The 22305-nt window shown below is 42.1% G+C and overlaps 1 protein-coding gene and 1 long non-coding RNA gene across 2 annotated transcripts; one reads left to right on the forward strand and one right to left on the reverse strand.

Annotated features, from left to right (window-relative positions):
- Positions 1-1544: 1544 nt before the first annotated feature.
- On the reverse strand, positions 1545-21492 carry CD53 (CD53 molecule). The gene is made up of 8 exons (XM_019457807.2): positions 21361-21492; positions 8415-8494; positions 7155-7331; positions 5617-5691; positions 5009-5104; positions 4401-4481; positions 3231-3314; positions 1545-2414 (listed from the first exon to the last, which is right to left on the reverse strand). The coding sequence occupies exons 2-8, from the start codon at positions 8475-8477 to the stop codon at positions 2343-2345; spliced, it is 648 nt and encodes a 215-aa protein (XP_019313352.2). The 5' UTR covers positions 8478-8494; positions 21361-21492; the 3' UTR covers positions 1545-2342.
- LOC128773758 (uncharacterized) lies at positions 8996-20313 on the forward strand. Its single transcript, XR_008418181.1, has 2 exons — positions 8996-9109; positions 20035-20313. It is a non-coding gene; the product is annotated as an uncharacterized LOC128773758 (long non-coding RNA).
- Positions 21493-22305: the final 813 nt, after the last annotated feature.

A 22305-nucleotide genomic window follows, 5' to 3' on the forward strand; every position in this document is an offset into this window, starting at 1 on the left:
TCGCATACTTGCAAAGACCTCGATAGATATTAAACTTGGTCATACTAGGGAAACCTACCTTAGACAGAGGGTAGGAATTATCCAGACAAAGGGATCATTGGATGAATGGGAGAAATCGGTTTGTATAGATAGAGCCCAGAGCAACTAAGTAAACTTTAATAGAACTAAAGTGTGGAATAAAAGGTAAGTCTGGAGAGCCAAGAGTGGGACATATGTAGGGCCTAGTAGACATAATAAGGAACTTTATCCTAAGAGAAACATAGTATTGGAGGGTTTCGAGCAGGAAAGTATCTTGTTTCTATTTATGTTTTAGAAATATTATTTTTGGCTGCTGTATGGAAGATATCTTAGATGGGGTCACTGATGGATACTAGGAGAACAGATGGTGGACTATTGAAGGAATACAGGCAAGAAATGAAATAGGAAAAATAGATGAATGGGGTATGTGGTAGGTGAACCGTTAGAACTTTATGAATGACTGGATGTTGGAGTGAAGGACAGGCTAGAGTTCAGGACAAAGCCCAGGTTTCTGGCTAGGGCACCTGGGTGGTTGGTGTTATCATTCACTGATATGGGGAACAAAAAAAGAGGAGCCGGTTTGGAAGGTACAATAAGTTTTGTTTTGTACATGTTGAACGTGGGATGCTTTTGATACTTGTGCTCAAAAGACCGTGTCCTCTGTTCCTGGTCTCCCTCAGGAAAGTGTAAAATATGTAGGTTTCCCTATAACTACCACGAAGATGACCAATTTTCCTTAAAGGGAGGCGGGAGATCTTACACAAAACTTCAAGAACAAAAACCCAATTCTTCTGTCCTTTTCTCTACCTTCTCTACATTCGGTTCTGTGCGAAATACGTTCTGATTTTATGCTTTGTAACATATGGTTATTAAATCATTTAATTTAGCTTCTAGACAATATAATTCAGCTTTTCCGGGCCCAAAAGACATGATGTTGTTGGCAGCCTCTAAGAGGGCCCCCAGTGATTTCCACTCCCTGGTATTCACATCCTGTATAATCTCCTGCCCTTGAGTGTGGGCTGACCTTTTTGATTCACTTCTAAGGCATATAATATGGCAGGATTGATGCGATGGAACTTCTGAGTTAGATTATAAAGGATTATGGCTTGTTTGGGGTGCTGTATTTCATATTCTCTCATGGCTGTTTTGCAATGGGGGATACCAACTGCAATGTCGTAAAGTAGCCCTGTGGAAAGTTGCAAGTGGCAAAGAACTGAGGCCTACCAAGAGGCATGTGAAAGATCTTGAAAGTACATCCTCTTCCAGTCCAGCCTTCAGATAAATGCAGCCCTGGCTGACATAGTGATTGTAGTCATGTGAGAGACCACGAATCAGACTCACTCAGCTAAGCTGCTCCCAGGTTCACCACTCACCAAAAAGAACGTGAGATAATGTGTCTATGTTCTCAGCCACTAAGTTTGGGAATAATTTGTTATGCAACAATTGATAACTTATCGACTGCTGGGAGGACATTCAGACTGAGTCACAAAAAATATATTTCAGATATAAGAAAAAGAATGTAATGATTGAGATCACAAGCTATTTTGTTTATTGAAGAGTTAAAATAGTACATTAACAAAACCTTATTTGATAGAGAAATAACACCAGAATTCTTATGAATGTGATTATCAGCTAAACCACCAGAGATACTGGTCCTGCTGAGTTCCTCCACAGCTATGTAAATCAAAGGCTGAGATTGGCTGAAGTCAGGATACAAATCACTAGACAGTTTCTTCTGGAAGGACAGAATGAATCAATAAGGCCCGTAATAAGGAAGTTGAAAGAAACCTTACCCTTTGGAGAAAGAGTACTCTGTCATTCCTGTAGCCAAGGCCCAGGCCCAGCCAAAAGGAAGCAGGGGGTTGTAACAGTGATCCAGTGAGTCTGGCCCCAGAACTCCCTTCAGTGTGTCTTTTGCTTGACTTTGGAGAGTGGACAGGGCATCATTTGGAGGCTAGAGAGTTATTTGACAATAAGAAGATGCAAAGATTCAAGTCCCAGACTCATCCTTTGATCTTGAACCATTAGTGCCAGAGGTCTCTTGGCCTCTCGTGTCTGAAAAATGGTCGGTATTAGTGTCACCACCTTGAGGGACATAGGTGCGTCTCCATGAGTGGGTGAATGATTGTTCTGGTGCTTGAGATGGGAAATGACTAGCAAACACATCTCTTCTCTGGTTATATGAGACAGGGACCAAAACAGGGAAGAGATGAGAGGGGGACAAAGACACCAGGCCAAGAGGTGACCATTTAGGGCTTCATGCTATAAATGACTTTGGATTTCCAGAGATGAAATAAGCCTCTCCAGCACAAGGCAGTAGCGTGTCACAACCCTAGGGCCTGGCTGGTTTTATCAATCTGGCAGTTCAAGGTCAGCGCAAAGGACATCCCCAACACCTGAGAAAAGAGTTGGGAAAATATCAGGTCTTCATAGGAGAAGCCATCTCTCCCATAACCCCTGGGATTAGCCCTAGAGAAAAACAAAGTATTCCTCACACTGGAACCACCCTTCCTGCCATCACTTCCAATTCCTTCTCCGTTCCCTTAGTTAGCTTTAGAAAGGCGCGGGAGATGATGGTGCAAAAACAGTAGAGGATAGAGTGTTGGGACATCTTTGTCTCCTTAAGAAGTCACTTGTATAGTCAAGTTCTGCACAAGTCAACGCTGTGCAGTGAGCCATCTCTACACATGCCCTGGGACTCCTTGGTTTCCAAGCAGAGAAAAACTGTTTCCCCCTGAGCTTCTTGATCGATATCTTAGTTATTCTGTGACACACCCAAAACGCTTGTATATAAAAATAGTAGAAATGTCACATAATAAAAAATTTGCCCCTGACTTATCATGCTAAGCAGAGAAACAAGGAGGAAATTGATTGTAACTTTTATCAACTCCTGCTTAGCATACAAGGCCAAATTTTCATATAGAATGTTTATCTATTGCAAGCTTTTCCATCCCAGCTGAGTGAATGACCAAAGTAGGGGTCTGCTTGATGACCTTTAATTTGACTATGAAGCAATCATATCTCTTAGGGATAAGTTGACCCGATAGATCGGGATATTTTCTGTATGCCTCAAATTGGTAATGACATCATTTGCTACGTGACTGGGGAAGCTCATATTTATTGAGCATGTACTATGTACGTGGTAGTGTTTTAAAACCTTACATGGCTTAAATAATTTAATCTTCACGATAGTCCTGTGGTTAAGTTCTTACCTGGATCACACATACACAGATAGTGATGATTCCAACATGCAGGAAATTGGAATGAAACCACTGTTTTGCTTTTGCATAGCAACCCTAGAAAAAAATCACAAGTACAAATGATAACACTATATTATTTGACTTTATCAGGAGGCTAATTTCAGAAGATAGTTTCTATTTTGCCTTATGCCAAGAGACTTAGACCATTTTTATTTTCTTTCTATGGTTGAAGAAACAGGCTTCAAGCAGCAAACATTAAACAGAACCCTTTCTGGTGTTGTTATCATTACAGTGACACCTGATGCAGAAGTCCTAGATCTTTGCACACTGAGTCAAAGTAGCTCCTGAGAGGCACCTCAGCAATAGGTATCCTTAGGTTTTTTTGAACTCTCACTGATGACTTGAGATTACTAAAAGTGAATATAGCCTGTGGAATTCTAGGTTTGGTTGCATCTCAGCTTCTGCTGAAATGTAAATCTATCATGGCCCTACCAAGCTCCAGGGCAGCTCTCGTTGGTGAGTGTTTCAGTCTTTCTTCACAGACCTAAAAATGTCTGGAGATTTTCAAAAAATCCCAAGCGTGCATAACATGGGGTAACAGGAATTTAGGAACTTGATCTTGAGGCAATATGACCTTGGCTTCTTCTCTGGGCTTAATCTGGAGGTCCGAATTCAGTGGACCGGTTGTTTCAATAGTTCCGCCAACTATCTCTCTCCCCAACTCCTCACTCCTTCACTTATGATTCATTTCACCAAGGGGCTGGGTGATGCCTTTTCCAAGAAAGAAGAGCAGAGAAAGAGGAAGAAGGAGAAGGTTTTCTAGCTCACCTTTACAAATTTCTCTTTCAACAATAAGACCTAATTTTTGCTCAAGAAAAATGTAGATCTACCACTGTCATCACATAAACCTTCCCCCCTCTAATGTAATAGTTTAGAGTAGCAAGATTTGTGATGGCCTTCCTAGTCTAAATGAGGCTGTTCCTTTTTTGTTTCTTTTGTCTAGTTGTCTGGACAACTTTTGTCTAGTTTGTTTAGTTACCTGGGTTGTCTCCCTGGCCTCTGTTTTGTCCAAGGTTCCCTGTTTCTGGCGGGGATGATTAAGCTCAGTATGACTGGAGTTTCTAAGACAATTGAAAGTTTAACCAAAGAGATTAATAACAGAAATATTGCTTAAAAAATTACCTGAACTTGTGGACCTTGGGGGCAAGATGCTGGTGGGTGACCGTTCCAATCACTTGTTCCATTGACACCACAACATTGCAGCTAAAAGCCAAACCCCCAAGAATGTGATGGTTAGAAAGTCAACAGAAAGAAAATTGAACCTTGGAGAGAAGGTGGGCCCTTCATATCTGACTCTAGCCAAAAATCCAGAATTACCTGGGCTACTATGGCTCCTGAGAACAAAATACTTTCAAATCCATCATACCATTTCCATCACATAAGGTTGCTTGAAGCAGACAGGGCATATTTAATTTACTCACATTTTACACATGAAAAATTAAACACACAGCGGATTTAGTCTGACATGGTTGAGTCTTCCTTACGTCTCAGTAGGACTTAGATAATAAGCCTACCTGAGAATGGGAAGGATGAGAGAATGTAGACAATTTTGTACCAATCAAACTGATTCCTGTGCTCTCCAGTTTGTGACTGTTAAACATTATTCTGACTTAGGGACTGTGGACCTTAAATTCTGAAACTTTCAAGAAAGGAAGGTCCTTCTAGCTCCCAGGGACTGAGGTTGGAAAATCAAATCTGGTTGAGCTGAGGAGGATTTCATCTACACTCACCAATGACTGGATGGAATCCCACATCTCCCTGGTGCTGTTGTCCGAGCGGTATTTCTGGATGCTGGTAGTCAGGCTCTCAGACACATACTTATTCAGCTGGGCGGGCACATCCCAGCAGAGGAGACATTATAAAAAGCAGGTGAGTTCAAGGAATAAGCAATTTCTAGTATAGGCTAATGGTTCCATTTGCTCCTCCCTTCCAAATGATCTCCTCAGAGCTAAGGGTGTGACAAGAGGGAGTATATATACAGGAAGATGGTGCGTGGTGGTGATCTCTTGCCCTTCCAGAACTCTAGTTTTTCAGAGGAAGAGGGACAACCAAAGCATGGGCTCTCTTAGGCATGGAGACAGACATTTTCTACTGCCAAACATGGAGAAAAGTAAGTAGGAGGAAGATAAACTTGTTTTTATAGCTCTTCCTATTCATGCTTCAAAGCATGACTCAACGGCAATCTCCTTTAAGAATTTTTTTCCTCTCCCCAATTACAGTTGATTTTTCTTCTTCCATCCCTTTTCCACTTTGCTTCTACCTCTATTATAGGATTTATTTGGGGCCAACTTCTTCCCTACAGCCAGAAATACTACGAGTTGTGCTCTTTGTAGCTTACCTTCTGTTCATACACGAAGAGCAGGATGGCCAAGGTCACCTCCGCAAGGAGGATAATCAGCAGCAGGATAAAGAACTGAAGCAAAGCAGAGACATGCTCACAGTGCTGATTCCCATTCTTCCCTCACTCCCACGCCACGCTGGAAACATCTAGGTGTGTCTTTGCACATGTGCAGAGGCTCCTGTTCCTGCCCGCTCGGACATTCATAAACCTTCTCTTGCTTTATGAGGGCTGTGTGTCATTTTTCTACAACTAGACCCCAAGTCTCTGGAGGGCAGATCAACTGTCTTGTAACTTTGTTCTCCCCTTCCCATTGTGCCTACCCAATTCCAGGCGCATAATACATATGCAATACTAGTTGTTGAATCAATGAAGCAATTTTGGCATCGGCTTTTTGAAAGCTGAACAAAAGACCAGCAAACTAACCTATGTGCCTTTGGAGTTTGGGGCCTGGTCCTTTCTGCAAGATCAGGGCTAGTTTGGGGTGGGGGCAGGTGATAGTGGAAGTTGAGAGGAGCCCTGTACAGATGGGGAGAAGAGGTATTCTAGTCACCCTCCTAACCCTTATTTATCTCCAACTGGAGAAGCTTGCTCCCTCTATGCTAATCACACACCACGGAAAACACATTTTCACTTCTTCCCTCTCCTTCACCTTTTTATCCCAACGCTAATCTTGGCGGCTTTACCTTTTCCCTGTGTCTATCATCTCCCATCTTTTGCCATTAATCTGAGAGCTATCTGAGAACAGGGACTTCTTAATTCTATCTCTTGGCTCCAGTTTGAGTTGATTCATAAAGGAAAAGAGATTGACCAATGACTTAAGGAAGAACCGAGGCAACTGGGAACACTTACTTATGGACGGAATGGCACTGTTACAGCAAGCACTATTCTGGGTCTACTAGAGCAACAAGGAGACTTCCTTCAGAGAGCTTACAAACAAAACCTAAGTCCAAGGGTTCTCCTCAGGATACTTAACTGACAGGGAGCAACTGAAAGGTTCTAGCATCTCTCATGTTAGATCACAATGGCTGCCACCTAGGCCTTCACCTAAGCTGAGTCATCACACTCTAGTGTGCCTTGTGCAGATCTGAGATAGAGAAGCATTTTCTGCCTCCTTTTAGGAAGGCCACAGTACTCAGAAGAATCTAGAGAGTAGATTTTCCACCACTTAGTGACTCTGACTCAGATCCTCAAAATACGTACCAATGTGAAGAGCACTTAGGCAGGTGGATGACACTTGATTTCAACCAGACATGAAGAAATAAAATACCATAAAGGCAAATTATGATGTGGGTCATTAGTAACACTGTAAAATGAATCCCAAGGAGGATAGCAATGTCCTCTGCCACCCATCCCTGGGATCCCAGTCAGAAACAAAATACTAGTGGTCTAGACAGACTCAGATGGTCTAAAGTGCCAATCTTATGTTCCTATGATTTCCCTGTGACCATAGATTAGCCACCAAGAAATATCTTGCCTGGGGCTTAGGGCATCACGTCCCTCTACCTAGGGTACCACATCTGCTGCAAAGGACTCACCGACATAAGCAGGCACTTGTTCTCCTTGATGGAGCCCATGCATCCCAGGAAGGCAACCACCATGATAATGGAGCCCACGATGACAAGCACATTGCCCAGTGGGAGGAAGGGGAGCAACCAGAGGTTGTTGTGGATCAAGAGATAGATCCCAAAGCCCAAAATGCAGCAGCCACAAAACTGAAAGAAAGAATTCCGCAACACTCTTGAATATCTGCTCACATTCTCACTTCAAATTAGAATCAGCTCTTTCCATTGGTTCTATTTTTTTTTAAATTTTTTTTTTAACGTTTATTTATTTTTGAGACAGAGAGAGACAGAGCATGAACGGGGGAGGGGCAGAGAGAGAGGGAGACACAGAATCGGAAGCAGGCTCCAGGCTCTGAGCCATCAGCCCAGAGCCTGACATGGGGCTCGAACTCACAGACTGCGAGATCGTGACCTGAGCTGAAGTCAGACGCTCAACCGACTGAGCCACCCAGGCGCCCCTCCATTGCTTCTATTGAGACTGTCATGAGCAACCTCTTTCTCCAGCTTTCCCCATGCATCCAGAAAAGAGGTGACCCTAGCTTCTACCCGTGATGTCCTACTCATGCTTCATCCCACCCATATCAGATAGCAGGGGAAGCTCCTTCCTGTGAGTAATACAGTATCTTCGTGCTTCAGATCCCCCACTCCTCGTTCCCACAACGGCTTACACGTGGTCTTCCCTTTGGAAACCACAACCGTTAGAGGGGAGGCCCTGGGTGAGAAGTTTATCTTGCTAGGCAGAAAGCTAGAGAAGCCAAACTTTTAAGAATCTTCTCATAGACACTTGAGTACAAACCGATTCTATATTTGAAGTTCAATTGCTGGATTTGGTACAGTGAAACTTTCCCGAGAAAGGGGACTTCCTTTTCAATCAGCTATTTGTCTAAGGGACTGGGGCGAGGGGAGAGCAAGAAAAAGAGTCATTTATACACAGAACGTAGAGTGTCAGGTTTCTCACCCGTAGATGTCAGCAGTGAGCAGTAGTCGCCTAAAGTCCCCAGAGAGAAACAGCCCGCCTATAAATAACTGCACTGGTACTTTTCAATTGTATAAGCATATCCTATGGCAGGATGGGAAAAGGGGAGGAAATTATTACTCCCTTGTTCTAAGCTGGTTATGTCATTCCAACACGCATCGGTTGCTCTTCGTAGCAGACTCTTCAGTAGAGGACAGAGAAATAGAGTGTAGCCGGGAGGAGGTGAGCTCAGTCATGCTCGGAAGAAACACACTTACCCAAAAGAGCAAGTTGAAGAAAAACAGAACGTACTTCAGCAATTTCAAGCCACTCATGCCCATGCTGGGATATTCTTGCCCTAAAAAGTGAAAGAAAAGAGGAGGTAAGTGACCTGGCACCAGAGAAGAGAGGACACAAATGTTCAGGGTTTAAAATCTCCAGCATCACCATGGGTTTGAGCTGCGACTCTCCTCTGGGAAGTTTCCCCAAACTCCCGGATCTCTCGATCTCTGCATTGAGGTACCAATCGGTTTATCTTGGACACTCACTTTGGCTCCAATTCTGCAAGCCAAGAATGCTTACCGCTGAATTAGATGCTGTAGAAGAAACCCATGGAGCTGCTCTCAGAGGAGAGTGAGTCACAGTGACACCCCTAGGCCAATTCTCAGAGACTAGAGCTTGGGCACTCGCTCAAGAAGGTGACCAGGGTTCAGGCATTAATCAGCTGATGAATCAGCTGTGGAGAAGGTCAGTGACTTGATCAGCCTGTTCCTTAAATGCCCTGAGATGCATGTACATACCACATGTGGTCTATAAACCTCTCCACATGAAAATGGGGGGGGGGGAAACCTATGTCTGATTCATTCTTTTATTGAAGCAACGTTTATGATGTTTTCTGTCCTAGATACAGTGAGAGATATAACCATGACTCTCCAGTACCTACCCTCCAGAAGATGTGAATCTTACAGCAGAGGTAAAACTGGCTAACCAATACCCAATGGAGGAATGAAAAGGGATAGAAATTGGAGCTTGATTTTTTAAAAAATATAATTTCATTTCCCAGCAAGGACATTAATGTGCAAAGCCTCATCCTCAGTTCTAGAGATCTGGATACACAGTTGTGAATTTTCTGTCAGACACAATTAGTTTCCCTAGAGTAACTCATATTTTAAAACTGCACATAAGACTGATCCATAAGGCAGAATGTCAATTTATTGGTTTTTTCCCATTAGAACTATGCCTTTTCTAGTATATAGATTGCGTGTATAATCCATTGCTTCTACCCTCTTAACAGCAGCCAGAAATCAGATGGTCTTGAGGGATAGGTCAGTAAGTGAAACCCATGATTATTTAGTCTTAAAGGAACTCTCTGGGAAGGGAGAAATGGAAATATACTATTATAAGGTTCTCATGTGTGTTGTGGTAATGTCACTTGAGGAAAGACTGTGGTGAGTTAGAGATGTAAAGTATAAACCATAAGGCAACCTCTAAAATAACAAAACAAAGAATTGTAATTAATAAGCAAGCAAGGGAAATAAAAAATTATTTTAAACTACTAGATTAATTGAAAGAAACCTAAAAAGAGGAAAAAGGAAACTGCTGTGGTCTGAATGTCTGTGTCCCCACAACATCCACATGTTGAAATCTTAATGCCCAATGTGATAGTGTTAGGAGGTGGAGCCTTTGGGAGGTAGTTAGGTCATGAGAGTAGAACCCTCCTGAATGGGATTAGAGCTCTTCTAAAAGAGACCCCAGAGAGCTTGCTAGCTCCTTCCACCTTGTGAGGACACAACAAAAGGTCTGCAACTCAAGAGTGGCCTCGCCTGACCATGTTAGCATCCTGATCTCAGACTTCCAGGGTTCAGAACTGTGAGAAGTAAATTTCTGTGGTTTGTAAATTACTCTGTCTGTAGTAGTGTGTTATAGCAACCTGCACAGACTAAAAGAAAAACAAAGAACAGATGGGGAAAATAGAAAGCAAATATTCTCAACTCTAGCCATATTAATAGCACAGTAAATGAAATGCTCTAAATATTCCAGGTATGACACAAGATAGCCAATTGGATTAAAGAACATTTAGTAATGAATTATCAGCAAGAGAAGTTAAGAAAACAATCTCATTTAAAATTTCATCAAAAAGAATAAAATGCTGGGGTGCCTGGGTGGCTCAGTCGGTTGAGTGTCCAACTTCCGCTCAGGTCATGATTTCACAGTTCATGGGTTCGAGCCCCACATCAGGCTCTGTGCTGACAGCTCAGAGCCTGGAGCCTGCTTTGGATTCTGTGTCTCCCTCTCTCTCTCTGCCCCTTCCCTGCTTGCACTCTCTCTCTCTCTCTCTCTTAAAAAATAAACATTAAAATAAAATAAAATAAAATGAATAAAATGCTTAGGAATAAGTTTAACCAAAGTGGTAAGAGATCCTGGACACTGAAAACAACAAGAAACTGATGAAAGAAATGTAAGAAGACACAAATAAATGGAAATATATTCTATGCTCTTGGATTGGAAGAATTAATATTGTTCAAATGTCCATACCACCCAGAGTAATCCATGGATTAAATGCAATCCCTATAAAAATTTCAATGGCATTTTTCTCAGATACAAAATAAACAATTCTAAAATTTTTGTGGAACCACAGAAGACCCTGAATAGCCAAAGAAATCTTGAGAAAGAAAAACAAAACTAGAAGCATTATATGTTTTAATTTCAAAATCTATTACAAAGCTATAGTAATTAAAACAGTATGATGTTGGCATAAAAAACAAACACATAAATCAATGGAACAGAATATAAAGCCCAGAAATAAACCCATGCATATGTGGTTAATTTATTTACAGCAAAGGAGCCAAGCACATACAATGGGAAAAGGCAGTCTCTTCAATAAATTGTGTTTGGAAACCTGGACAGCCACATTGCGAATGAATTGAACTGGACCCCTATCTTCCACCAATCACAAAAATAAAATAAAAATGGCATAAAGACTTGAATGTAAGACTTGGAACCACAAAACTCCTAGGAGAAAACATAAAAGGAAAGCTCCTTGACATTTAGTTTTGGCAAGGATTTTTCAGATATGACACCAGAAACAAAGGCAACAAATGCAAAAATAAGCAAATGGTCTGTATCAATCTAAAAAGCTTCTGCACAGTAAAAGAAACCATCAACAAAATGAACAGACAACCTACTTAATGGGAAATAATATTTGCATCATATATCTGGGAAGAGGTTAATATTCACAATATATAAAGAACTCCTACAACTGAATAGCAATAAACAAAAAGTAAAATTTGATTTTAAAATGAGGAGAAGGGGGTGCCTGGCTGGCTCAGTTGGTTAAGCATCTGACTTTAGATTTTGGCTCAGGTCATGATCTCACAATTTGTGAATTCAAGCCTGCCTCAGGCTCCATGCTGACAATGCAGGGCCTGCTTGGGATTCTCTCTCTCCCCCTCTCTCCTTGCTCCTTCCCCACTCTCTCTTTCTCTCTCTCTCTCACACAGTAAATAAATAAATTTTTTTTAAAAAATGGGCAGAGCAAGTGAATGGACATTTTTCTAAAAAAGACACACAGATGGACAACAGGTACAGAAAAAGATGCTCAACATCTAACCATCGGGTTGGGAAATGCAATTCAAAACTGCAATGAGGTATCACCTCATACCTGTTAGAATGGCTATCATCAAAAAAATAAGAGATAACAAGTAGTGAGAGGACATGGAGAAAGACAACCCTCGTTGCACTGTTGGTGGGACTGTAAATTGGTTACAGCCACTATGGAAAACAGTATGGAAGTTTCTAAAAAAAAAAAAAAAATTAAAAATAGAACTACCCTACAATCCAGCAATCCCGCTTCTGGGTATATATCCAAAGAAGAGGAAATCACGGTCTCAAATATCTGCAGCCCCATGTATATTGTAACATTATTGACAATAGCCAAGACAGGAAAACAACCTAGGTCCAAACTTCAATAAAGAAAATGTGGTATAAATATACAAAAGAACATTGTTCAGCCATGAGAAAGAAGAAAATCCTCCCATTTGTGACAACGTATTCTCAAAACTCAGAAGACAAAGAGTCCCATTTAAAAATGGACAGGGCGCCTGGGCAGCTCAGTCAGTTAAGCATCCAACTCTTGATTTCGGCTCGGGTCATGATCTCACGGTTGTGAGATCTGAGACTGAGCCCCATGTTGGGCTCCCCACTCAGTGTGGAGCCTGCTTGGGATTCTCTCTCTCCCTCTTCTCTGCCCCTCCCCCTGCTTGCACGCGTGCTCTCTCTCAAAATAAATAAACATTTTTTAAGAATAAAAAAATAAAAACATAAAAATGGACAGAAGTTATGAACAGATAGTTCACCAAAGAAGACACATGGATGGAGAATATGTTCATGAAAAAGTACTCTACTTCATTAATCATTAGGGAAATGTAAATTGGGGAAATGAGATACCCGTACCTCCTAGAGCGGCTAAAATTAAAACACAAACAAACAAACAACAACAACAAAAACCAAAGACAAAAAACTGACCATACCAGGGACTGATAAGGCTATGGTTTTGGTGAAAATGTAAAATGGTATATCCACTTTGAAAAACATTTTGCCAGTTTTGTGAAAAGCTAAACATACACTTATCATATGATTCAGCCACACCACTCCAAAGAATTTACCAAGAGAACAAAAAGCATATGGTCATACAGACTTATCCAAGAATGTTCACTGCAGCTTTATCTGTAATAGCCCCAAACTGGAAACAACCCAAGGTCCATCAACAGATGAATAGAAAAACAAGTTGATACAGCTATGAAATGGTGCACCACTCTGGAGAAAATAAAAAGTCAACTGTTGATACACAACACAGCGCTGATGAATCTCCAAATAATTATGGTGGATGAACAAAGACAGAAAGAAGATCCATACTGTATGATTCCAGTTCTATACCATTCTGGAAATGAAAACTGATATATAGGAACAGAAAGCAAGCAGATCAGTCATTGGGGACGGACGTAGAGGAAAGTGATGGTAGTGGCAGTGTTAGATAAATGAAAGGAGAATAGAGACAGGCAGGAGAAAGGGATTGCAAAAGACCACAAATAATCTTTTGGAAGTGATGAATATGTTACCTTGACTGTTGTGACAGTTTTAGGCATGTACGCATTCGTCAAAAGGCCCTTCCTAATTTGTTCCTGTCCATTTCTCCAAACTTATGGCAACATCTCCTGTCTAGAGAGCAACACTGAGTGCTTGTTTTAATGGCTCCTTCTTTACCTGTGCCCTTTGCTGGAATTTGTCCCTTTCTCTCCCTCTGACCCCTTACTTTGGTTAGCCACTATTCATCCTGACACTCGGCTCCAGTGTCACTCTTCCAGGAAGCCCTCTCTCCTTGTGTCTACCTCTCCACACCCCAGCCGACTCCCCACAAGGAGTGCCTGTAATACCTACACATCTCCATTACTGCCCTAGCCACTTTGTCTTATAATTATCTCTTTCCTCTCTGGAATGTGAGCTCCTTGAGGGTAGGAACTAGTTTATTCATCTTTGAATCCTCGAGATCTTACATAGTCCCCTGATTACACTAAAAAAAAAGTGCGATTCTTCAATAAACCTTTGTCCATTAACCCCAAATAAGCTGATGGAGTGGAATAAACGTGACACGGCAGCATCCGAAGCCTTGGGCTTGAGATTTATGCACCAAGAAGCTAAACTTTTGGACGTGGGCCAATAACTTACACAGAAGGTTGGGCCAGATGCCTCCTAAGGTCACCGCTTCCCTAACATCCGGAGATTCTGTGAGACCTGCTTCAGGCCCCCGTAATTGAAGTGTCCACAGAGCACTAACTAATGAGGCAGCCAGAGACCTGCAAATGGCCCTCCTGATTCTTCCCTTCGACAGGAAGAAAAACCTCTTGTTTCTCTTTCCATGATTTTCCACTTGCTGAGACTCCCACCAGTTGAAGGAGAAAAGCTGCCTATTTGGTGGAGATGGTCACTACTTTCACCACACGCAGTGATGGCCCCACTTTTTGTATTAACCCAGATAGAACAGCACTCTGCTCCCCCACCCCCCCACCCCGCTTTCTTCCTTGTGACTGTGCCAGTTATCAGCTCCTGCCCCTTCCGACCCCACGGTCTGGAAGAACTGATATCTCTCTGCAGTCAGAATCTGCTGCCCAGCCCCATGACTCATGGTTCAGTGAAGAAAGTCCCTGACATCAGCTTCCAGGAAACTCCTGTGATGAAACTGCAGTTAGCTGTGGCCATCTCCCACGGCCCGCTGTGTAGGCCAGGGATGAAGCTCACTTTTTAGTTTCTGCCAAGCAATGATCTTGGGCTAGTAAACCATCGTGTGCATTCCTAGTTCTATCCCTCCCCCCTTTTTAAACCCATACTTGCGGGGTCATCAAATCTAGTCTTGAAGCAGTCAAGCTTAGGAATGGCTAAGGTTGGGGGGCACCTGTGTGGCTCAGTCAGTTAAGCGTTCGTCTCTTGGTTTTGGCTCAGGTCGTGATCTCTTGGTTTGTAAGTTTGAGCCCCACCTCGGGCTCTGTGCTGACAGCGTGGAGCCTGGTTGGGATTCTCTCTCTCCCTCTGTCTCTGCTTCTCCCCTGCTCTTGTGTACTCTCTCTCTCTCTCTCTGTCTCAAAAATAAATAAATAAATGAGTAAACAAACAAACTTAAAAAACAAAGAAGTGGCTAAAAACAAACTTAAAAAACAAAAAAGTGGCTAAGGTTGGGACAGAAGCTTCAAGAAGCTATCAATTCAATATAGCCTTATGTGATCCAGTCTTGGAACCACAGTAAGATAGCTTCGGTGTTATGCAGACTGTTATATTTATGAGATGTTAATAAGTGTTCCCCAAACAAAATCAAGCAAACAAAACCATAGGGACTGAAAGGAATCCATGGTCAAATAATTTTGGAAGTAAACAGGATTAAATAAAAATAAAAGAAAAAGCAATAAATAGTTCTTTTAATGAACGACTTCTGAGCAACTTGTCATACACTAATGTACATTGTTACCACACACCTGTTCTTACAAGATTACTTATAATAACTCAAAGGACATAGTGTTCCATGGAACACAGTTTGATAAACACTAGTTAATGGAATCAGATGGACCTCGTTTTGAATTCTGGTAGTGCTGCATGCCAGCAATGTGGCCTGGGGTAAGCTGTGTAACCTCTCTTTCACAACCGTCTCATCTTTAAAATAGTGATATTCACATACGGTTCACAGGGTGTTCAGGGGGTTAGATGAGATAACATTTCCTGGATGGCTCAGCATCAGAGTGCTTGGTTCAGTGAACACTGACTAAAAGATCGTTTATTTATTTATTTTTTGAGTGAAAATGTGTTTTATTTCTCTTTTTTGTGTATTTTATTGTATTTATATTAAATATAATTTATTGTCAAATTGGTTTCCATACAACACCAAGTGCTCATCCCAACAGGTGCCCTCCTCAATGCCCATCATCCACTTTCCCTTCTCCTCCAACCCCATCATCCCTCAGTTTGTTCTCAGTATTTAAGAGTCTGTATGGTTTGCCTCCTTCCCCCTCTGTAACTCCCCCACCCCCAACCACTTTCCTTCCCCCTGGTCTTCAGTTAAGTTTCTCAGGATCCACATATGAGTGAAAGCATATGGTATCTGTCTTTCTCTGCCTGACTTATTTCACTTAGTGTAACACTATCCAGTTCCATCCACGTTGCTACAAATGGCGGGATTTCATTCTTTCTCATTGCCAAGTAGTATTCCATTGACTATATAAACCACATCTCCTTTATCCATTCGTCAGCTGATAGACATTTAAGCTCTTTACATAATTTGGCTGTTATTGAAAGTGCCGCTATAAACATTGGGGTACAAGTGCCCCTATGCGTAAAAGATCAAGTTTAGAGCTTCCCTACCAGTCCATTCCTAAGGGCAACCCCAAGCTTCCTGCTAGATTTTCAGGAATAAAATACATCAGGGACCAGAAGGCCTTTAATAATCCTTTGCTTGATTCATTTTTGGGTAAACACTTAAAAAAAAATCTTTGTTCACCCTCTGCAAAAAAATTCAAACAATAAAGAAAGTACAAGTGTAAAGCATAAAAATCTTCTGAAACCCTATATCCAAAGATAACCACAACTGACATTTTTGGTGAACACCTTCCTGGACATTTTTCTCTATGTGGATCTATTTGACAATTTACACAGAAGGACAAGATATTCATCAAGGTGACTGTTGGCTTCCTATCCCTTTCTACACAGAGACTGTAGAGGTTTGTGGAAAGTGGGGCCTTGATTCACACAAGATTTTTCTAAATAGAAAGAAAATCTGTTCTCGAAGAGGGCCCCTGAGTTCAGGCAAAAATAAATTTAAATAGATGATGGAGTTCACTGAACCCTGTACAATGCCAAGTTCTTCACAAATAAATCTTATTTACTGGTGCAAGGTCACCCAGCTAATGAACAGCAAACATAGGGCACAAGGCAAGGTCTCGCAGCCTCCTAGCCCACCTTCCTTCTGCTGCCCCAGGCTCCATGTTGTGTCTCTCACTTCCCAATCCAACTCACAGCCCTGCAGTGTGAGGAGCCCCAGGAGGACTCCTTCCATCCTTCAGCGTGAACCCCTGTGAGCAGTGGCTGCGGAGGAATGGGGGTTCTGCAAGTATGTCTCTTTGAGGAAGTAATAAGCAATTGCAGGGGGAGAGGTGATACTCAAATAAAACCACACCAAACCATCCACGTTGATGCATTAGTTTCCCCTCATTTCTCTGTCACTTTGTCCAAGGAATGTGTTTGTCATCTTAGTTCTCCCCAAAATTGTGGTCTGGTGAAAACTTTTTCCTTTTCAAAGCTGCGATCAGGGAGAGAAATTAGTGATCTGTAGAAGAGAGAAAGAAGGAAGAAGCGAAGAGGAGGGAAAAAATGAGGAAAGACAAATCCAGATGATCTTGGAGGCTCATTTCTTAGAGGTTGTGTTTCCCTTTGCTAAAAGTATGTGGAGGTTTCCTGTGAAGGGTCCCTGTCCTAGAGACCCATCTATGGTGCATTCAGGCAAGCTATGTCCAAAGCAAGCAAGTTTCTCTGTAGGATAATAAAAGCTGCTTATGTGGTATTCCCATCAAAAGTTTGAATAACCTGAATCCAGTAATGAAGAAACAGGAGACAAATATAAAATATAGAGACATTCTATAAAATAGCTTCAAGAATATCAATGTCATGAAATACAAGGAAAGACTCAGAAATTGTTCCAAGCAGAAGGAGACTGAAGAAACAGGACAGTTAAAAGCAATGTGTGATCAGAGATTTCCAGTCTCCATAAAGATACAAATGGGATACTAATTCAGATGCAATCTGAATAAAATCTATAGATTGTTAACAGTATTGCATCAGTGTAAATTGCCTATTTTGATGAATATAAAGTGGTTATGTAAGAAAATGCTTTTGTTTGTAGAAAATACACAGTAAAGTACTCTGTGGGAAAGGATATTAGGCCAGCAATTACCCCCAAAGAGAAAGTCAAGGAAGGATAAAGAAAATGTGATAAAAGGTTACTATTTGGGAAATCTAGGGGAAGGGGGATTCAGAAATTCTTGGTAGTGTTTTTGCAAGTTTTCTTTAAGTCTGAATTTAAAGAGACAGAGAAGGAGTGGAATATGAGTAAATAATCTAAGGAATTCTGATCTTTAAGTCATTACATCACATAATTCCCTAATGGTATAAATACTGAGATTCCACAGGAGCTGTTTTTAGAAGAACAAACCACGGGATGATTCTTTAGAGCCTCTGTTTGCTCCTGATATAGATTATTAAGCCATGAGTCCAAATTTAAAAGACATGAGGTATCAAAATAATTTCCCACCCCCATTCCTCAATCCAGTTCTCCTGAAATATAAAATGTCAAACAAAACTTTGACAAATTAAATATATTTTAAATATTTGATTTGTTAGCATCTTGATGTCAGATCAACTGGATTTATAATTAAGTCATGTTCTTTATGTTTGCTCATGTTAAAGTGTACTGGAGATTTCTTTATGTTTATGAGAAAGTTTATAAGGAAAGAGAGTATAGTGTAATGAGGAGGAAGGAGCATCCCATTGAGAATCAGGAATTACTATTTAATTGTACGATTTTGGACAAGTTTCACCCTACCTGGAAAATAACCAGTTTAGAATGTTACAAGAATAGCTAACATTTCCTGGGCTCTCACTATGAGTTGAACACTTTATTCGAACTTCAATAACCTCTAAATTCCACTGAAGTAACAACATTCTAACACTTGGAAAATAGTGCTCTATTTGGAATGATGACAGCTCTTGGCCATAGTTATGATGTACTGATGTTACTGCTTGGGTAGGAAGCCTCCTGTGTGCTTGTGACGTGGGGACTGAATAGAGGACTTGCCTCTGTACCCCAACACAGAGGTCTGAACGCTCACCCAATGGCTTTGGAAATGGCTCCCTTCTTCTCAAAGAAGAAAGCTGTGTCCAGACAGCTTTCCCACAGTCACACTCCAGCTGCAGTCCTTGCCTCCTCTGGCCCAGCAGCCACCCTGGAGGCCTACTGTGTGTAGCAGTCTTCTCTCTCTGTTTCTTTGCTTCAGGATTTTGTACCCGCAGGGGCTCTTGGGGCCCGGAGCTTCCTGAGTGCAGATACCCAGTCTGTGGGCCCGGGGTGATCTGCACACACTGGGTACTCAGTACAGGAAGTGCTGGGGGAGGACTAATATAAGAACACAAACCAAACCACTGTAACTAAATCAACATAGCGTTTCCTGGAACAGAAGCCAAGAGAGAGAGAGAGAGAGAGAGAGAGAGAGGCCATAACCTCGAAAAAAGCTCCTAGCTTCACCCTAATCTGGGGGAAATCGAGATTGAGGAGTAAAAAATCTGCCCCTTCACCCTCATTTCAGGCCACATCCTATCAATACTGACATCTCAGCGTACCCCTAGACCTACTACCCGCCCAGTTGTTTGGTCTTGCTTCTCACTTGCAGGTTCAAGGGTTCTAGATCCAAGGCAGAGAGGGAGATTTCCACTTCCTGTGCTCCTGCAGCCATGGCTTGCACTACAGCCTGACTTGCTTACTCTCATTTCAAATATGTCTGGGGGGTGGGAGGGTCACACTTCTTTAAGTGTGCATATACTGTGCCCTACCTGGAACGCTGTTTACCCCCAGTCTCCATAGCAAAGTCATACTTCTTTGAAAACGACCCAAAGCAGTCACTTCCTTCCCAAGGCACACTCCAACATGCCTACCACATTTTGTGCACTTACCCTCCATTATAGAAAAGATCACATTGTGCTGTATTTGTGTGTGGTCGTGTCTGTGCTCCATAACAGAATCTACAAATGCTTTGAGATTGATAAGCACCAGCTTTCCCTGTCTCCAGCACTTAGCACAACGCTTAGCTGTTCTTATGCTGTGGGCTGGGACTAAGGAAGGGGAACAGGTTTCAGATCTGGTGTCTGAAGCCCTCTGGGTGGTCAGAGGTCAACCAGAGGACACCAGGAATCAAAGACCAATGGAGCTTGATCTTGCCGGTTTGTGCCAGTCAATTACCAAAGGAGAAGTGGCTTAGCAGCCGCAAGTGCACAGGGATGGGCTTTGAATCATTCCCTGTGGGCATAAAGGCGCCCAATCCTTTCATTTAAAGGCTAAGTACTCTTAATTGGCTCACAGGGAAAACAACACAGGAAATCATGCTTCAGCTCAGTCTCTGCTCCAAACCAACCGCAATTTCAAAACAGTGCAGATTCTGGTGGAGACTGAGAAGTAAAACTTCTTTGTTCAGCCAGCAGCTACGACTCTGCCTTTGCTCAGTGGTCTTTCCACAGCACTTACACATCTGATATCATACACATACACATACACATCTGATAACATACACATCTGATATCTCTTATCTTCCACAGGAGTTCCTAAAGGGCAGGACTATTTTCAGGACCAATCTCTACCTTGCTACTCTGCCTCCCCACCAGTATCTTCCAGAGCACAGTGCCTGGCTCCAGGAGGCACTTGAACATATGATTATTAAATGAATTCATTAAGAAGTCTGGTCTTGGGTGCGTCAGTCAGTAGAGCATGCGACTCTTGATCTCGAGGTTGTAAGTTCGAGCCCCACGCTGGGTGTAGAGATTACTTAAAACAAAATCTTAAACAAATAAAATAAAAATTTTTAAATTTGTGGCTCAGTGGCCCCTGAGGTGCTTTGGGAATCTAAAGCCCTCGGTGGCATTGCTATCCCTCATCGTTAGGTGGGTGGGTATGGTCCTTGAGGACTTTTCTGTCTCCTCCCGGGTATGATCAGTTGAGATTCTTGCGGGTCTTGGAAGGAGAAAGCTCTGATATTCAGTGTTTCCTGTGGTCACCTGACATCCAGTAACTATTATGGTGGTCACAGACCACCAGAACCAAAGCTTGGCCATGACTTTCCGAGTCCAGGAGGCCACAGTCATTCGTTACATGGCGTGAATTAGAAATGGTTACAATATCAAGTTTTGTTGGTTGATGCATGTCATATTATGTTTATCAATATTTACATTTTGTATACTGAATGTATACATTTGGCAGGGTTTGGCAGAACCCTGAGGATCACAATGTTCTTTCTGCTATTTGAAAACAATCAATCTAAGCATCTCTTAGGCGCATTCAGTTTTTACCTCTTGATATACAGGCAGTGGGCATTCTCTGTGTTCCTGACTCTGAGCTGGGTGTTGTCATTTGTAGCTGTCCTTCTATTTAGTGGCTCTGAGGAATCACAGTGAGATTCATAAAAATTTGTAAAATTAAGAACTGCCATCTTCCGGCTGCCTTTCTTAAGGCTCTGGCTGTTGGCTCTCTCCTCACCTTAAAATCACAAGATCGGTCTTCTAAGAGACGTGAACATGTATGAAATCTCCACAATTTCATGTCACACAGAGGGCTCCAGACATCAGAAATGACTACACACAAAAATTCAAGTTCTGAAGCAACTTAAGCATATAAACGCCCTGACCCAAAGAGCTATCAGATAATGTGAACCAATTAATTGAAAAGTCTTTCTGGCCTGCTTGCCTTTTGAGGGGTGCTAGGATCTTGGTCTTTCTACCTTCATGCACTAAATATCTGTGAAATAGAAGTTGCAGGAGGTTTTAGGCTTACTAGAGAGATCTACGGAGACTCCTAAGAAGATACCTTATCCCACACAATATGGTTCAGGTCTTTGCTCTCAAGTCCAATGAAAATATCACCAATCTTACCTTTTGCAGGCACTTTTGCTCAGTTCTTCAGGCAGGATTGGTGATTACACTTGAAATGGCCACGACAAGGCTTGTAACACGGACGTCCGGGGCTATTTGTGTAAAAGGAGAAGTGAATGGAAAATAAATGTGCTCATGCTGTGACGACAGGAAGCCCAGTTGAAGAGAGGAGGAAGTGAGGCTCTGCCCACCTTCTTGAGCCTCAGAGGTACAGAGATACTCCTTCCCCCGTGGCCTGTTAAACACGTACTCCCACAACCCACACAAATAACTAAACTTGTTTCTATGAAACCCATGAAAAGTCAAAGATCGAGCTGGTCCAGGCACTAATCGGTGAGCACTTGTGGGTTCTAGGGTGATTTGGGCATTGATTTTTGTCTAGAAAAACTCAGTGCTTCTCAATCGAGGTGGCATCTCAGAATTACTTGTGGATCTGCTCAAGAATAAGTATGCCTGGCTCTCCATTTGGTAGACTGAGACTGGAGTAGAACCCAAGAATAATTATTTTTAAAAGTTCTCTAGGACTGAGACAGGAATGTGTCTTAAGGCCCTTGGCCTTCTCCCCACCCTCTCTCCAGCTGCCTTCCAGAAGATCTCTCATCTCCTGTTGAATTGGGCTGTCGTTTCCAGACTTCTGTGTCTCAGAAGTTGGATTTTCCTTGTATAAGGTTATTGTCAAAGGTAAACCCCAAGACACAATCCAAAGGACACTGGTAGAAATGATTTGGTTAGTAAAGGGAGCCACAGATTTAGGACCCAAAGCTCTGGGTTTCAATTCCAGCTTTATCTCTTCCAACTCTGTGGTACAACCTCAGCCTCTCCCCTTCAGTTTATTCATGGTAACATCTAATAATAATCCTTCTAGATATTTACTGTTATATCCCCACTAACAGATGAGAAAACAGAGGTTCAAAAAGTTTAGATATTCGGTTCAAGATTATACAA

The sequence above is a fragment of the Panthera pardus genome, unplaced genomic scaffold (genome assembly GCF_024362965.1).
Source record: "Panthera pardus isolate Hobbes unplaced genomic scaffold, ASM2436296v1 HiC_scaffold_11, whole genome shotgun sequence".
In the NCBI taxonomy this organism is placed as follows: Eukaryota; Metazoa; Chordata; class Mammalia; order Carnivora; family Felidae; genus Panthera; species Panthera pardus.

Excerpts from the sequence above, each read along its gene's own strand:
- CD53 (XM_019457807.2), bottom strand. The coding sequence starts at position 8,477 with ATGGGCATGAGTGGCTTGAAATTGCTGAAGTACGTTCTGTTTTTCTTC. Across the intron at positions 5,692-7,154 it reads ACAAGTGCCTGCTTATGTCG|TTCTTTATCCTGCTGCTGAT; the intron begins GTGAGTCCTTTG and ends GCTTTGCTTCAG. Across the intron at positions 2,415-3,230 it reads TCTGTGTATGTGTGATCCAG|GTGTTGGGGATGTCCTTTGC; the intron begins GTAAGAACTTAA and ends CTCTTTTCTCAG.